We start from the raw sequence: 17,983 nt of genomic DNA, 5'->3' as shown, positions 1-17,983 counted from the left end.
CTGTTCACAGACATGTACAAGCCACAAAACGATGTCACTCTTCCCACATAATTCTCTGGTTTTGGAAAATATGGTTATTTTTCATGTTATTTATGCTAACATGTAATAGATTTATCATTGCTATTTTTCAATGAACAAAAAGTATTTTTAAATTTCTATTTTAATTTCTGATACAGTAAATTTTAAAAGGTATAACCTACATAAACATAAGTTCTTTGGGGTCCTCAATAATTTTTAAGCATGTGCAGAGATCCTAAGACCAAAAAGTCTGACAACTGATGATATAATGTCTGATAGTGATCACTGCTACAAGGAAAATAAAGTAGAAGGAGATCACGACAGAGGTGATTCTTTAGAGAGGGTGGCAAAAGAAAGCTTCTCTGAGGAGGAGATATTTGGGCAGAAATCTAAGCAGAGAGAGAGAGAGAGAGAGAGAGAGAGTCTTGCAAAAATCTGGGGCAGAGCACTCTAGGCATAAGAAATAAACAGTGCAAAGGCCCTGGACCTGAACTTGCCAGGCGAGTTTGAAGGCCAGCATGCAAGCTGTGTGGCCCTTGTCACAGCTCCTGTACTAATGGATGCCACTGCACCCCTGCTGGGGCACAACGGGGTCCCCAGAGGCTTCCCTCCTCGCCTGCCAGGCCCTTCCTTCCCTGAAACTTCACAGCCCACCCTTTGTCCCGGCTTTGCCAGGGAGGTGCTCTTCTTCGTATGAAGTGGGGCTGGGGTCTCACATTCCACTCTCCACTGGACACCAGCTTTCGTGGCGCCGGGCACTCCTGATTTCTCTAGAATAAATGGGACTCCGGGGACACCCAAGGTTGACAGTGCCCATTCTCAACCCAGGCCATGACTCTCCGGTACCTCCATAAGCTGTCAGGGGGGTACCAAGCAATTATTAATAAATGGTAAAAAATGTGTTTGCAAATGATTTACTAGCTTTTATAATTTAAAGCAGAATAGCATAAAGCTCAGAGAAGTAAATCCTATCCCGGCTCTGTCACTAAGTACATACTAAAACCTCATCAATCGTCATGTTAATAACTGTAGGCGTTGTTACCAACAACACATCACAGAGATGGGGTGGCATTACAGAGAACACCCACCTAAGGCTGGACCTGCCCCCAGGAGCGCGTTGTATGATATGAACATCAGATAAAATGCATATTGGAACAACCGATCTACAGTTTTCTTGGAGATTCTAATAAATACTGACTTATCACTGATTTTGTCAGATTCAAATACTGACTACCCAGGCTGGAAAGACTCACAGATTTTTGTCTCGTTTTGTTTTCAATACGTGGCAATAAACAGATACAAAGTAGAGACAAAAAAAAAATACCCTTTCAAACTCACAATTTCTTTTCTAATTTCTTATAAGCTACTTGCTATTAGTGTTCTCACAGGCTTTGACATTGCCTTGACTTTCATTTTTTTGTGTGTCTTTCCAGATCCAACACTTCTGGAATTGCAACTGCCATTCCTTCACTTCATGATACCCTTCCACGCCTCCCTAAAAGAACCATATGGAACATTTTCAATGTTAAATTAAAGTGGGTTTATTCTGAAGGTGAATATGTTCGCTCTCTTGATTGTGGTGACGGTTTCACAGGTGTACACATATCAAAACTCATCAAATTTTATACTTTAAATATGTGCAGTTTATTGTATATCAATCAAACCTCAATAAAACTGTTTAAAAATAAAAGTGAGTTTAAGTTTTCTATTGAGATTTTTATGCCCACCCCTCCCTGAAATAATTGGACACCTACACTGGGATCTATGCGTGATGCCTCCCTGCTGCCCTCCACATCCACGCTCTGCTCTCCACCCTGGGAAGCTGACCTGTGGGGACCAAATCAAAGGGCTCCTGTGCCTTCTGGCTTCTGATTGTGTCAGCCAGTGGGGAGCCCTGGTAGGAGACTGGAGGAAGCGGGGAGGTGAGTGGCCTGGATTGCCAAGCTGTCTCTACTGCAGGCCCCTGAGGAGACAGCCTTCTCTAGACAGCTCTCTCTCTCTAGCTTCTGGTAATGCCCCTCTCCTTTCCTCCCTTCTGGTCTAGGGGGAGTAACAGCTCTGCTGGGTTATACACTATCTCCCGTGTCTCCCCTACACATTCTCACCTTTTTAAGTAGTCCCTTTGTAAAAAAAAAAAAACTTCCCTAAATTATCCTAATTTGAATGTTCCATCTCTTTCGAGCTGGGATCCTTAATAATAAGGACGTTACAATATCCAGGCTGGGAAAGGGAAACATTGCCCTGAAAACATACACACCCCCCAAATCATAGAAAGATTCTGTCCCTGGTTGACACTAGAAGTTTACTCAACAGAGAATTAATCCTGGGTTCAAAAACTTCAGAATATATACTAATCAGCGACAGTACAGGATAAGGAAAGATAACATTTAATGAAATTCAAAAGACTCAGTGGAGATAAATGCTATGTGCAAACTTCTTTTAACAGAAAGCTCATCCATCACAAGCAGAGAATTAACTCTGATCGCTACAAAGCACTGCCAAGGGATGTGGTGCAATTCGGTTTTCCTAGGCCGCAGGCGGCAAGCCAAGTGGTCAGCTGAAGCCCGCCTCTATTATCTACAATCGTATGGAGCAGGGAATTGCTTCTTTTCAGTTCCCAAGGATTTATTTGACAGAGCATTTTTATGGCATTGCTGCGGAAGCGGAAGCCAAGCTCTGGAGGACAGCCAAACATGTTTTTGGTCTCTTCAAACACTATTTGAAGGAAGCAAGCTGTAATGTGTAGAGAAGCAGTAAACAGGCCAACGCGGAGCTGGTTCCAACCCAGCACTTTAGTTTACGCACTCAGAGTACAGCGCAGAGCTATCCAGAGTCACACTGCTGTCGGGGCAGTGTGATCACAGGGCACCAAGAGGAATCACAAGAAAAATAAGCGTCCCTTGAAAACACAGGAGCATCCAAACAATTCCATCCTAACAGCCATCTTCAACGTTCAGAGGGATGAGTGAACGGAGTAGGTCCTATAGACAATCAGTGAGGGTCCAAAGGGGTCACACTGTCTCCACCGTGTGCAGCTGTCTCTTCTTCACTCAAGTCCTCTCTCAAAATACAGCTTCTCCTAAGATTTTACTTGACCAGCAAGGATTCCCTCCACAAAAGCAGAGGGTCTGCAAATCCAGTGAAGCGCTTGGCTTGTCCCTGGGCTCTTTCCATGAGAGAACTGATGAGGAATCCTTGTTTACATGCTTTGTTGCATGTAAAAATTTACTTGATCCCGTGAGTTATTCTGTCCTCTGTAGACCTAGAATATGCCATCGGTGTAATCACATGAGCTTAAAAGAAAGAAAAGCAATCTCCTGGAGGGGAGGGATGAAGGGCACTCTCCCATCAGAACCTCTCACGATCCGCCTTTGAGAGGCCCAGGCGGTCCACTGGTTAATTATCTACGTGAAAGCTCAGAGCACAATGTTTCAGCTACATTCATAATAAACTCTCTCAGGATCTAGATGAACCACAGCTACACATATGGCAATGAACGCTACCTCTCTCCTAACCTCACTAGTGTTGAGATAATATCCAGGTGAACAGAAGGAAGGTTCTGTCCCATCAGTCAGCCCTGTGCAAGATGAACTCATATCCTCACTGCACCCACGTATTTGAGCAATGCCTCCTGCTACAGTACTTGAAAATTCAGAAACACGGGCAGTTCGCTCCCTCTAGCTTACACACCAGTGAGCCTAGAGGAAAGCTTCATGACTGGAACACAATCACAGAACATGCAGGAGGCCAGCCAGGAGTTCAGAATTTCCAGCCTGTGCCTTGGCCGGTACACTGCAGGTTTTAACCACGGTCAAGTACCACTCATGTGACCTTAGGGTTTATTCCTGGAGATGCCCCACAGAACAAATGGATAGTGGAGAATCTGCTCCCTCCCCCCGAAGCCTTCTAAAAAGCAGTCAGCTGCCCAAGCTGCTGAAGCCAAGAGCTACAGAACACACATTATGTGTGTCAGGGGCCTGGCTTTGCCATCTGGCCTGGTCCTTCAGAACTCAGGCTGCAGAACTGGCCAGTGTCACTGACAGTTTTAAAGGTCTATTTATTTTGGTGTTGATTAGCAAAGAGTGTAAATCTCTGACTAAACCCACAAAGGAATGTTGTTTGTAAAAAGGATAAACAAGGCAAAAACTGTTTCGGTGCCTTCCTCTGTTTAAATTATAAATCCAACAGCAAGCCCAGAATGAAAAGGAAGGAAAATATGGAGGAAAAGGAATTTTTAGTAAAGTGATATGATTATGGAAACAAAAACAAAGAGAGTTACCAGACAGTAACAGCTTATGCTCAGAGTGAGACTTGAAATAACAAATCTCAAAAATCAATCAACGAAAAAATCCCAGAAGTCAACGGGTCATATTCCACTCAGCGCCAAACTTATTTCCTTATTTCCTCACTTCAATTACTTGGGAACTAAAATACGTAAAAGAAAAATATAATTGTTTCTTTAAAATATCTTTAATACTTTCAGAATAAGGCGTCCTGAGGCCCCTTGCCTTCTGGGAAAATGCTTCTTGGCTCTGGCTAGCTCAGGAAGGACACTTGGCTTTAGCAAAAACAAAAGACCCATCAGAGCCAGCCAGACTCCCTGCTTGGAGCCCTGATGAGTTTCAGTAGGTGGCCATCCTGCTTATCACTACAGAGGGAGCTGCTGCATCCTTTGTCCCTCCCCTAAAGGAGCACAGGAATAACAAGTGCTTTGTCTTCATGGGCAGGCCCCTCTGGCCTCTGGACTACATGCTCCTCTTATCTCTCACTCTCTGGATGCCTCGGCCAAGGGGTCCTGTGAACATTCCCAATTTGTGACAACATCCTTCCCCAAGCACTCCATCCATTTCTTCCAGCTCTTCACTCCTCTTTGCCCCTTCTAATCTTAGAGTCCAGGGAGAGGCGACCAGGGACAGGAGCTCCCTGAGAGGCAAGCATGTGTGTGGATGGTAAAGGATGGGCGAGCAGGATACTGAGGGCAATGAGAATAAGCGGGGCGGTGAGGGCATCCCCAGGCAGAAGTCCTTCCTCTTCCCACGCCACAGCACACAATGCCCTATCCTGCCTGCAGCCATGGGCCTCACCGGCTCACATTCGTAAAGCAGACTTGAAGTCAAAAACTACCCGAGAGCTCCTGCACAGCCTCCTTCCTGTATTTCCTGTCCAAGTTCGGCTTCAGGGGTGAGTGGAAAGCTGTGAAAATGTCTTATCTGTTTATCAATGTGATGAAGAAAAATGTGGCTTGGGACCCTTAAGAAAGAAACCTTGGAGTCATCTTTCATTGCTTCTATCCTTGCCAAGCTTTACAGAGTTCTGGCGGAGTGGCCCCCTCAGTTCCCAAGGTAAGAACGGTCCCAGGTGAGGACCGAAGTTATTTCTTCCCAGAAGAAAGTGTTCCCACGAAGGCCTACCACTTTATTGTCACTCTTTAATCTTTTCAATTTCTTAAAAAGGAAGCAAGGGCACTAGAAATGACATGTCACCTCTAAGCAGTTAAGATGGTGAGCTCTTTCAGGAAACGTTCCTGTGTGAAAGTGCTCAGTACATTCTTTCAGTTAGTTGTTCAGTGTGAGTGTTTCTCTGGTCCAGAGGCCAGCCAGGCAATCTAATGCAGAAGTCAGAACTGAGAACAACCACACTTCAAATGTGTAGACCAGGAGTGCAGAGGTATAACAGGTTGTGTAGGGGGTTTTTCTGGGGTTTTTTTGGTGAGGAAGATTGACCCTGAGCTAACATCTGTTGCCAATCTTCCTCTATTTTATGTGGGATGCTGTCGCAGCACGGCTTGATAAGCGGTGGTAGGTCTGCACCTGGGATCTGAACCCACGAACCCTTAGCTGCCGAAGCAAAGCATGCAAACTTAACCACTATGCCACCGGGCTGGCCCCAGATATTTTGTATTGAATAAAGTCAGTTTGTAAGAATATGAAAATTTAGTATTTCAAGTCTTCCATTTGAACTAAAAGCAGTAGACAAATTCTATTAGAAAAGCTGAAGGATTTTATTTATTTATCACTTTTATAAACATCTTTATTATATTTTTTATTGAAATATATTTGACATATAACATCGTGCAAATTTATGTGACATATAACATTGTGCAAATTTAAGATGCACCATTTGCTAATTTGATACATTCAGACATTGTGCTATAATTGCCATTGTAGTGATAATTAGCACCTCTAGCACATTATACAATTATTCTTTCTTTTTAGTGGTTAGAATAAAGTTCTAATCTCTTGGCAAGTTTGATGATTATAAGACAATACTGTTGTCTATGTTCACTATACTGGGCATTAGATCTCTAGGCTTTATTTACTACTCATTGCAAGTTTGTACCCTTAAACAACACGTGTCCCATCTCGGGAGTACACCCCCGAGAGGATTTTTAAATTAATATTTTTAATCTTGAGATTTTAAACAAGGGGAAAGTGAACATAAAATCTATTTAATTATGTGCATAACACGCCTCCAAAGGATACCAAGAAACTAATAACAGGGGCCACCTAGGGGAAGGAGTTGGGGGACGAGGTGAAAAGACTTTTTTTTTACATACATCTCTTTTTAAATCCCTTATATTTGAAACTTTTAAATGTATTCCCTAAAGACAATTTTAAAAATAAACTTACTTTTGGGGCCGGCCCCATGGCGGAGTGGTTAAGTTTGCGTGCTCCACCTTTGGCGGCCCAGGGTTTCACTGGTTCGAATCCTGGGCGCAGACATGGCACGCTCGTCCGGCCATGCTGAGGCAGCGCTCCACATGCAACAACTAGAAGGACCCACAACTAAAAATATACAACTATGTACTGGGGGAATTGAGGGAGAAAAAGCAGGGGAAAAAAAAAAGGAAGATTGATAACAGTTGTTGGCTCAGGTGCCAATCTTTAAAAAAATAAACTTACTTTTTTCCTTAAAAAAGAAGAAAATACAAAATTGAATTCTAAGCAGAATTACATTTATACAAAGAATGCCACATGGTACTTTATCGCGGTTCCTTAAAATCTATTTATTTAGAATACCCTTAGTAGCCTTCGGTGTAACATTCCTATGAAACCAGAAGCAAGCGGAGCTGAGGTTCAGTATTCTCCCATGGGAGGCAGCGTTAGGAGCAGGGAGCCACCGCCTCCCTCTCGGAGCTCTCACGCGCTTCCACACCCGCCTTCACGCAGCTCCGCCACGGTGGCCTTCTCCCCATTGGAGCTCCTTCCAGCCTCAGGGCCTTGACTCGGTTGTCCCTCCCACTATGTCAAACTCTCCTCCACAGGATCTGTGCACACTGACTCCTCTTCACTCAGGCCTCTGCCCACATCACCTTCTTGGAGACACCCTCCTGAGTCACTATCACTTTACCTACTTTATTTTCTTCCCCACACTTACTGCCATACCATTTAAATTCATCTTACTTACTCATTTGTTCATGTATTTATTTCATCACCTTCTTGGTCACTCCTTCCACTCCCCTCACCCCCACCTGACTACAAGCACCAGGAGATCCCCAGAGTACAGCACAATGCCTGGCATAAATAGTTGCTCAAGAAATATTTGTTGAATGAATGAATGCATTAGAGCATTAGACTTAATGGTGAAAGACTGAAAGCTTTCCCTCAAGATCAGGAATAAAAGAAGGATGCCCACTCTTGCCACTTCTGTTCAACATTGTACTGGAGGTTCTAGTCAGGGCAATGAGGCAAGAAAATGAAATGAAAGGCATACAGATTGAAAAGGAAGAAGTAAAGCTATTTCTATTTGCAGATGACAGCATCTTGTATATAGAAAATCCTAAAGATCACACACACACACACACACTATTAGAACTAATAGTTCAGACTGCTGGGAAGACAGCGGTATAGGACTCTGAACCCACCTCCTCCCATGGACACAACAAATCTACAACTACCTGTGGAACAATTACCACTGAGAGAGAACTGGAAACCAGATAAAAAGAACCCCCACAACAAAGGACAACACTGACAGAAATGGAAGACGCAGAAATAACCCTCTGCTGAGGAAAAAACCACATTCAAGCTGCAGGACTTCACGGCTGGGAACAAATCAAAGTACGAAGCTGTTCCAGGAGGAGCGGGGGACCTGAGCGGGAGAGCTACACCACAATAAGCAGCCTTTGAAGTCAGCACAACTGAGATGGCTGCCATAATACCTGGGCTTTGCTGGCAATTAAAACCAACAGGGAATACACCCTCAGAAAAGCTATCAAACATAAGAGAAAGCAAAGCCTGTTCTCAAAGGGCCCATGCACAGATTCACTCATTCCGGAAATCAACACAAAGTCATCAGAAAGAAAGGTGCAGAGTCCTTTGGTAAAAGAGACTGACTCGATAAGCTCTGAGCACATCTCAGGGAGTCAGGAGGCGGCTGGGCCCATCTCCCCAGGGACTGAGACACTGGCGGCAGCTATTATTGTGACCTAGTACAGGCGTGTTCACACAGAGGCTGGCAGATGCCATTGGAGTTCTTCCTCTAGCCTGTTGGCACAGGGGTTTGCCCCGCCAACTAGAGCATTTAATCCAGCTCAGCCAGGGCAGGCAGCCTGCCCTTGGGATTGGCCCCACCCACCAGCAAGCCTGCAGAAAACTTGTGGGCCCACCTTGTGGGGACTTGCGGGTAGGCAGGATGTGTGGGATCTCTGCAGCAGGGTGAGTGGGTCTGCCCTGGCGGGGTGGGGAGTGCACGAGGGGAAGGACCGCATTGGTGGGGTATGTGGCCCCATGGGCAGTAGGGCATGTTGGCTGAAGCCAACTTGTACCACTGGCCATCTCAAACAGCTACACAAGGGATCTGCCCCACCACCCAAGATCTGAAATGATTGTGTGCTGCCCTGCCTGGGGCTGGCCCCACCCAGCTGCACTCCTCAGAGAACTGACAACAGCTTTGCAGGCCTGAGGCCTACAGCAACTGTGAGCCCCTGAGCCTAACAACTAGCCACCCTGGGGGCCTGACTCACTTACCAGCAAAACAGCAGCAGGTGTGTAGTATTAGACTTTGCAGCCAGCGGTGCTGGGGCTTGCTCCACCCAACAGAGTGACTAAAGTGACCATAGCAGCCACACACAGCTGAGCCCCACAACCAGCCAGCCCCAAAGCCAGCTTAGCCTACCTGTGTGCCTGCAGCAAGAGCAGCCCCACCACAACAGAAGGACATACAGAGCCCATATAGGGTATACTCCTTGGACATTTGGAACTGGTGACAAGAGGGAAAAACATTGATGGGCCCCGTAAGGCCACATCTCCAAGATCAGGAGATGTAGCTGATCTACCTAATATACAAATATAAGCACAGAGAAGTAGACAAAATGAGGAGACAAAGGAATATGGTCCAAATAAGGGAACAGGACAAATCCTGAGAAAAATAACTAAAAGCAACAGAGATAAGCTACCTGATAAAGAGTACAGACAAACAAATAAGGATGCTCACTAATCTTGGGAGAAGAACAGATGAACAGAGTGAGAACTTCAACAAAGAACTGGAAAAGATAAAAAAGAACCAATCAGCAATGAAGAATACAACAATGGAAATAAAAATTCACTAGAGGGAACTAACAGCAGAATAGATAACACAGAAGAGTGGGTCTGTGAACTGGATGAAAGAGTAGAAGAAATCACCCAAGCTGAACAGATAAAAGAATTTAAAAGAACAAGGATAGTCTAAGGGACCTCTGGGACAACATCATGCACACTAACATCCTCATATACTGCTGGTAGGAAAGCAAACTGATGAAGCTACTACAAAGAACAGTCTGGAGATTTCTCAAAAAATTAAAAATAGGAATACCATACTACCCAGCTATCCCATTACTGGGTATTTATCCAAAGAACTTGAAACCAACAATTCAAAGAGACTTATGCACCCCTATGTTCATCGCAGCATTATTCACAATAGCCAAGTAGAAGCAATCCAAGTGCCCATGGACTGATGATTGGATAAAGAAGATGCGGTATATATACATATACAATGGAATACTACTTAGTCATTAAAAAAGACAAAATCATCCCATTCGCAACAATACAGATGGACCTTGAGGGTATTATGTTAAGTGAAATAAACCAGACAGAGAAAGACAAACACCGTATAACTCCACTCATATGTGGAAGACAAACTAACACATGGACAAAGAGAACAGTTTAGTGGTTACCAGAGGGGAAGGGAGCTGGGGGGTGGGCCTAAGGGGTGAAGGGGCACATTTATATGATGACTGACAAATAATAATGTACAACTGAAATTTCACAATGTTGTAAACTACGATGACCTCAATAAAACTTAAAAAAAAAAACTGAATCAAGAAGAAATAAAGAATTTGAATAGAGGGGCTGGCCCCGAGGCCGAGTGGTTAAGTTCGCATGCTCCGCTGCAGGCGGCCCAGTGTTTCGTTGGTTCGAATCCTGGGCGCGGACGTGGCACTGCTTGTCAAACCACGCTGAGGCAGCATCCCACATGCCACAACTAGAAGGACCCACAATGAAGAATATACAACTATGTACCGGGGGGCTTTGGGGAGAAAAAGAAAAGAAATAAAATCTTTAAAAAAAAAAAAAGAATTTGAATAGACCAATCACCAGTAAGGAGCTCGAAACAGCAATCAAAACCTCCCAAAGAACAAAAGTCCAGGACCAGATAGCTGCCCTGGTGAATTCTACAAAACATTCAAAGAAGATTTAATACCTATCCTTCTCCAACTATTCCAAAAAATTGAAGAGGGGAAGCGTCCTAACTCATTCTATAAGGCCAACATTACCCTAATACCAAAACCAGACAGAAACAACACCAAAAAAAGAAAATTACAGGCTAATATCACTGATGAAGATCAATGCAAAAATCCTCAACAAAATACTAGCAAATCGAATACAACAATACATAAAAAGATCATACACCATGATCAAGTGGGATTTATTCCAAGGATACAGGGATGGTTCAACATCCACAAATCAATCAACGTGATACACCATATCAACAAAATGAAGAATAAAAATCACATAATCATCTCAACAGATGCAGAGAAAGCATTGAACAAGATATAGTATCCATTTATGATAAGATATTTATACTCCCCAAATGGATGAATAAATCAACACAATTCTTATCGAAATTCCAACTGCCATTTTTACAGAAATGGACAAGTTGATCCTAAAATTGGAATATGGAAAACGGAATATGGAAAATAGGGAAATGCAAAGGGCCCAGAATAGCCAAAACAATCTTGAAAAAGAACAAAACTGGACGACTCAGGCTTTCTGATTCTGAAACCTACGACAAAGCTCCAGTAATGAAGACAGTGTGGTGCTGGTATAAGGACTGACACATAAATCAATGAAATAGAAATGTGAGTCCAGAAATAAACCCATATATATGGTCAACTGATTTTTGACAAGGGTGCAAAGACCATTCAATGGGGAAAGAACAGTCTTTCCAACAAGTGGTGCTAGAACAACTGGGCATCCACACACCTCAAAAAATATGCAAAAATTAATTAAAAGTGGATCAAGGACCTAAATGTAAGAGCTGAAACTATAAAACTCTTCAAAGAGTATAAAACTCTTCACAGAGGCAAATCTTTGTAATCTTGGATTAGACAGTGGTTTCTTAGATAGGACACAAAAAGCACAAACAACTAAAGAAAAGTAAATACACTGAACGTCAATTTAAAGCTTTTGTGCATTAAAGGACACCATCAAAAAAGTAAAAAACCCACAGAAGAGGATAAAATATTTGCAAATCATATACCTGAAAAGGGTTTAGTATCCAGCACATATAAAGAACTCTTACAACTCAACAATAAAAAGGCAAATAACCCAGTTAAAAGTAGCAAAGGATCTGAGTAGAAATTTCTCCAAAGAAATATACAAATGACCAATAAGGCATGAAAAGATGCTCAATATCCTTAGTCATTAGGGAAATCCAAATCAAAAGTACAGTGAGACATCACTTAATACCCACTAGCATGACTAGAAGGCTATAATCAAAAAGACAGATAATAAGTGTTAGCAAGGATGTGGAAAAATTGGAACCCTCATGCATTGTTGGTGAGAACGTAAGATGGTGCAGCTGCTGTGGAAACAGTTTGGCAGCTCCTCAAAAAGTTAAACATAGAAAGATCTAGCCTTCCACTCCTAGGTATACACCCAAGAGAACTGAAAAAAATATGTTCACACAAAAATTTGTACATAGATGTTCACAGTGGCACTATTCATAATAGTCTAAAAGTGGAACAACCCCAATGGCCATCAACTGATAAGTGGTTAAATAAAATGTTGGTATATCCACACATTGGGGTATTACTTGGCCATAAAAAGGAACAAACATGCCACAAAATGGATGAAGGGACATCTACTGCATGAGTCCATTTCTACGAAATGTCCCAAATAGGCAAATCCATAGAGATATAAAGTAGATTCGTGGTTGCCAGAGGCTGAGAGAAGAGGAGAATGGGGAGTGACTGCTGATGGTTATGGGTTTCTTTTTGGGGTGACGGAAATGTTCTGGAACTAGATAGTGGTGATAGTTGCCCTATCTCATGGATATATGAAAACCCAACAAATTATACACTTAAAACAGTGAATTTTATGCTATGTGAAATATAACTTTAAAAATATAGTATAGGTAGGGCTGGCCCAGTGGCGTAGTGATTAAGTTCGCATGCTATGCTTCAGCAGCCTGGGGTTCACGGGTTCGGATCCTGGGTGCTAACCTACACATCGCTGATCAAGCCATGCTGTGGTGGTATCCCAAATACAAAACAGAGGAAGACTGGCACGAATGTTAGCTCAGGACCAATCTTCCTCATCAAGACAAAAAAAGTATAGGAAAATAATATCATATGTTGCTGGTGGGAATGTAGATTGATACAACCTACTGAAGTGAAATTTTGCAATATTTATCAAAATTACAAAAGCATCTACCCTTAAATCCAGAAAACTTCTTTTCTAAGAATTTATCCTACAGACATATTCCAACATGGGCAAAATGACATATGGACAAGATATTGACTTCAGCATTCTTTGATATATCAAAAGGCTGGAAACAACCGACATGTCCACCATTATGTGACTGGTTAAATAAACTATGACATATCCATTTAACAAAATATTATACAGCCATAAAAATTGAGGATGCTTTTTATGGAACAATATGGAATTATTTCAAATGTTAAGGGAAAAAAGCATGTGTAAAGCAGTGTGAAGAGTATGCTAATATTCATACAAAAAGAGAGGAGGGGAATATCTCCTTATATATTTGCTTGTACATGCATAAAATACTTTCGGAAGGATATACACAATTCAGATAGCACTGTTGGCCTCCAAAGATGGGGAATTGGATGCCTAAGGAACAGAATGTATGAGCGTGTGTATATAGGGAGAGATTTTCAGTGTAAGCCCTTCCGTAACTTTTTAATTTTTAAACCATGTGAATGTATTTTCTATTCAAAAAATAAATAAAATGTAGATTTTTTTAAAAAGATTTTTAAAATAATGAGTGAATGAGTCATAGGGCTGTGGGAGGAACACCAGCATAAGTGTACAGAGATCTGAATTCTAGTTCCCTGATTTGCCATTTTCCCCAAAGCACACAAGTTTAAAAAGGTTCATATGTGAGGATTCTGAACAATCAAATGTCTCAACATAAAAAGTTGAATTCACATTCCTGTAAAACAAGTTCCCAGCCGCAGAATAAGCGGCTCCTGCAACTTGTGAGGCACATAGCACTGGGCAAGAGTAATCTCCTTCTCTACCAGCAGATGGAGATGGTGGGTCTCATAACGTGCTTCTGCCAAGTTAGAAACTTGCTTTAACCGACACAAGAGCCTTAAAGTCAAAGAAATTGAGAGCTAGAAAGAGGTCAGCCTTCGAGTTCAGCCAACTCCTGTATTTTCCAGCTGTGGAAAATGATGTCCAGCGAGGTCCCAGTCTGAAGACAGGATGAAGACTGACACCCACGTCTCATAATTCCTAACTGGTTGTCTTCACTAAATACTTTTATGAACTAAAAAACAAAAACGCAGAATTTCTTAGGAATACAAACTTCAATCAGTCAGTCTAGGTGTGTTTATCACTTCACACTTTTCTTTCCCAACCTAAAGTTAGATGATGACAGGAGGGAGGTCTCTGTTAGAGTGTGATTGCTAAATTCACAGATTAGGAGTTTTTTCAAGAACCTAATTTTGAAATAGTCAACAAATTTCCTCCTTTTATTGTGTAAAATTATGCAGAACACATGACTCTCTATTCTCACTTTACATTTAACACAGGCAATTCCTAACTTGAAATGTAGGGGGTTAATTGATAAAAAATCCTTGTGGAACTAACAGGCAATTACGGCAAATTTGCAGGATATGAGATTGATATACAAAGATAAATTGTTTTCATATACACCAACACCAAACAATTGGAACTTGAAATTAAAAACAACACCATTTATATTAGCACTCCCCCTAAAAATACTTAGATATAGGGGCCGGCACAGTGGTGCAGCAGTTAACTGTGCTTTTTTAATTGAAGTGTTTAGGAATTACCTAAACACGCAAAAATAACAGAGAGACTATTTAGTAAATCTGAAGCAGCTCTTGTGATGATATTTTTAATAATTGCGAGTAGGCAACATAGTGCGGTGGTTATGGAGCCACACCGACCAGTTCAAATCCTGGTCCCCCACTTACTAGCCCTGTGACCCTGGGCAAGTTTCTCAACCTTTTCCAGCCTAGATTTCCTTGCTGAGGAATAAGGATGACAACAGTAGCACCTACCACATCGGGTTGCGGTGAGAATTAAGGGAGTTAGTACATGTAAAATGCTCAGAATAGTACCCGTATATAGTATCTGAAGGCAACGAGGCTCCCTAGCTCTCCCAGAAATACCGGCTTCTTTAAAAAAGGATGCTCGCTAACCCAAAGTGATTTCTAATTGAGTCTCCCAAACTCGAACAGAATAAAACAGGGGAGGAAAGTCATGCAGGATGTTTGGGGAGGCTGGCTGGCTATGCCAACTGGTCTCTAAACTGTTTGGGAGTACCCAGCTTCTACCTTGCCTTCACATCTTAACCACCAGCTACTCGAAATACTCAGGTTTTCCCAAGACAGAATGTTGGTGACCGGTGGAAGAGGACAATAGGGGACAAAAGCAGACAATTGCACGAACAACATTCTGAAGTGTGGTATTTGCTCTCCTGCTCAAGTCTGTTGGAAGGGAGGAAGTTAGAGAAATGAATGCCCCCCCCATTCTTCTGCAATTCGAGTTCTCTTATTTCAGAGCAAATGCAGAACCACTGGGCAGGACTTGCCTGCCCGCCTTCCCCTGCTTCACTCCAACATCCCTTTAGTCCCACACACTGTCCAGGGTGAGATCTGTATCGGAGTAGGGATTCCTGGTTACCCTGAGCAGCCAAAGTTCAGAGTGTGGAAGGTACTCAGGGTGATGGCAAGGGGAACCATCCTTCATCTCCACTGCAAACCTTGGCTACAGCTACTTCTCAGGCCCCTTATAAAACTCCATCTTTTCTGTTTCCAAAAGTCCCAGCCCACAGTGGAAATCTTTACTGCAAGGGAATCCTCCCTTCTCTTGATCTCAGGACAACACGAGGCTAAGGTTGATCTGAAAGGCTCCATGAACACAGATTCAGGAGGGCCGGGGTCAAGCACATCCCCTGTGACTTGCACAGTAAGATGTCAAAGTATGCTTGTTGAATAAACAGCACACACATACAGAGGTCCACGTGTGTTCTCACACTGCACCTGCTGATTGCATTTCATATGCTCATAAGCACGCCAGGATCTTATAAAAATGTCAATGTTATTCAGATTAAGAAAAAAAAAAGGAGTCCAGTTTTAGAGGCCTGAGATGGCTAGGGGATGCAGGAGGCACAACACCCAGCTGTACCACTTTCTAGCTGTGTGATTCTCAACAAATCAAACCTCCACAGGTTTATTTCCTCATCTGTAAAAGGGGATTAAAAATAACAGCTACCTTTACGCTATTTCAAGAATTAACTTTAAAAACAGTAAAGAACTATGCAAATATTCTTGCTATTCTTAGTTATCTAACATACGCACACGCTCTCTACAAATATACTTTTCTCTGTTAACTAGAGATTAGTTTTTAAAGATAACGAAGATGCTCAGAGGCATTGAATACACGTTAAATCTGAAAGGAACGTCAGCAGCCCAGGAAAAATCAATCTGGATGGGTTTCATTCCAGGGCCGCTGAGAACTTGGAAAAATTACTTTCAGCTCTGGTTGGACAGTCCTAACCTAGGATCCCTGTGTTCACAGGGAACCAAAGTCGCAGTCCCTGCGGGCACTCTCATCTTAGCTCTCAGCCCTGCCTTCCTGCCTCCCCACCGCTCACGGCTCCCCCCGGGGCGCCCGGCCCGCTCTCGCTCCATCCTCCCACCTCAGGACGCTCGGCACAGTCCCTTCGGACCCTTCGGCCCACCCGATCGCAGAGCCCAGCACCGGGCATTCCCCCACAAATCCTTCACCCCAACCTTCAGAAAATGAAAGACAGAAAACGCCCCCGAAACGCAGGGGCGCCCTGGAGCCGGGCATGCGCAGAGGCCGCGGCGGGCCTGGGAGGAGCAAGGGCGGTGCTGCCCCGCCGAGAAGGCGCCCGCTCGGCCCCGGGTCGGGGTGCTGTCGCCGGCTCGCCAGCGCCCGCCCCGGCCTCCGGGCCCCCCTCCAAGCGGCCGGCGGGCGGGGCGCTCGTACCTGGTAGCGGCCGGAGAGCAGCTGGCTCCGCGACGGGGTGCAGAGCGGCTGCGTGTAGTAGTTGTCGAGCAGCACCCCGCCGGCCGCCAGCGCGTCCAGGCGCGGCGTGCGGATGCGCGAGCCGTGGAAGCCCACGTCGTGCCAGCCCAGGTCGTCCGCCAGCACGAAGACGAGGTGCGGCGGCCGGCCGGCCCCGGCGCCCGCGCCCTGCAGCAGCAGCAGGAGCAGCAGCAACGGGAGCCGCAGGCCGGGGCCTCGGGGCAGGCTCGGCGCGCGGCGCGGGCCCATCCTTCGCCGCCCGCGTCCCCGCGCCTGTGGCGCCCCCAGCCCCGGCCCCGCTCAGAGAATCAGGAACTGGGCGGCCGCGCCTGCCCCGCCCCGGCACGGGACTGCACCCCAGCGGGCCGCGGGCCGCACAGGCCCGGCGCCCCAGCCCCCGCTGCCTCTCGCCGGCCGGCCGAGTGCCGGGGGAGGAGCCAGCTGCGCGCCCGGGGAGCTCCTGCGCCCGGCTCCGTGGCCGCTCCGTTCATGCTTGACGGGAGCCGAGACCTCTTAGCTTTCCGGCGATGAACTTTGCATCGTGGCATCCTAAAAGAGGGGCAGATTTGTTTTAATAACTTCACAGTTTACCAGCATTTTTCACAGTCCTCGTGTCTTTAAATCTCCCAACAACCCTGGCAGCTAGAAATTATAATTAATATCCTTTTTCTTTTGTTTTTTCAGAATAAACAGCTTGTAGTAGGTTGAGCCTAACGCAAACCCAGTTCTGACTCCAGATCCTGAGCTATGATGTTTTAAGGGTTGTGGGAGAACCATTTCCAGCAGAATTATTTCTAGCGAAAGAACCCAGCCTCGTGCAGGTGAGAGGACAATGAAGAGGCAGAGGTCTCGGTGGCGTTTCAGATTCGTTTATGAATAGTGTGCGCCTGTGAAGCCGCTTCTTCCCCACTAGCGAAAAGGGGGCCAAATACACACTGCGTGGCGCCCTTTTGAAGGTGCAGGTGTATTTCGACTACTCTGGGAGTTTGGGGCGTTGTGTGGCCATTGAGTAGCTCATTAGCTTGTCCAGGTCCGACATTTCATTTCAGAGCTGGTCCTCTGACAATCAAGTACTGAACCAAAGAAGTATAATATCTCATTTACCTGAAATAATCTGTGGATGGAAGGAAAAAGTCCCTTAACCACATGCTCCCCGAACTGGGAAGTTAACCTCATGACCAGTATTCCCATTGCCACCCAAGACTTTCTGCCAATTC

General features: G+C 44.5%; 1 protein-coding gene across 1 annotated transcript in view; it reads right to left on the bottom strand.

Moving 5' to 3' along the window:
- ARSB (arylsulfatase B) overlaps window positions 1–17,209 on the bottom strand; it is a 167,568-nt gene extending 150,359 nt beyond the window's left edge. The window contains exon 1 of the mRNA XM_070571551.1: window positions 16,728–17,209. Within this exon, the coding sequence (XP_070427652.1) occupies window positions 16,728–17,015 (288 nt within the window). The 5' untranslated portion in view covers window positions 17,016–17,209. The remainder of the gene's footprint in view (window positions 1–16,727) is intronic.
- Window positions 17,210–17,983: the final 774 nt, after the last annotated feature.

Source organism: Equus przewalskii, chromosome 13 (assembly GCF_037783145.1).
Source record: "Equus przewalskii isolate Varuska chromosome 13, EquPr2, whole genome shotgun sequence".
In the NCBI taxonomy this organism is placed as follows: Eukaryota; Metazoa; Chordata; class Mammalia; order Perissodactyla; family Equidae; genus Equus; species Equus przewalskii.
The sequence above is the reverse complement of the archived record's forward strand: the minus strand, read 5'-3'. Positions and strand labels throughout refer to the sequence as shown.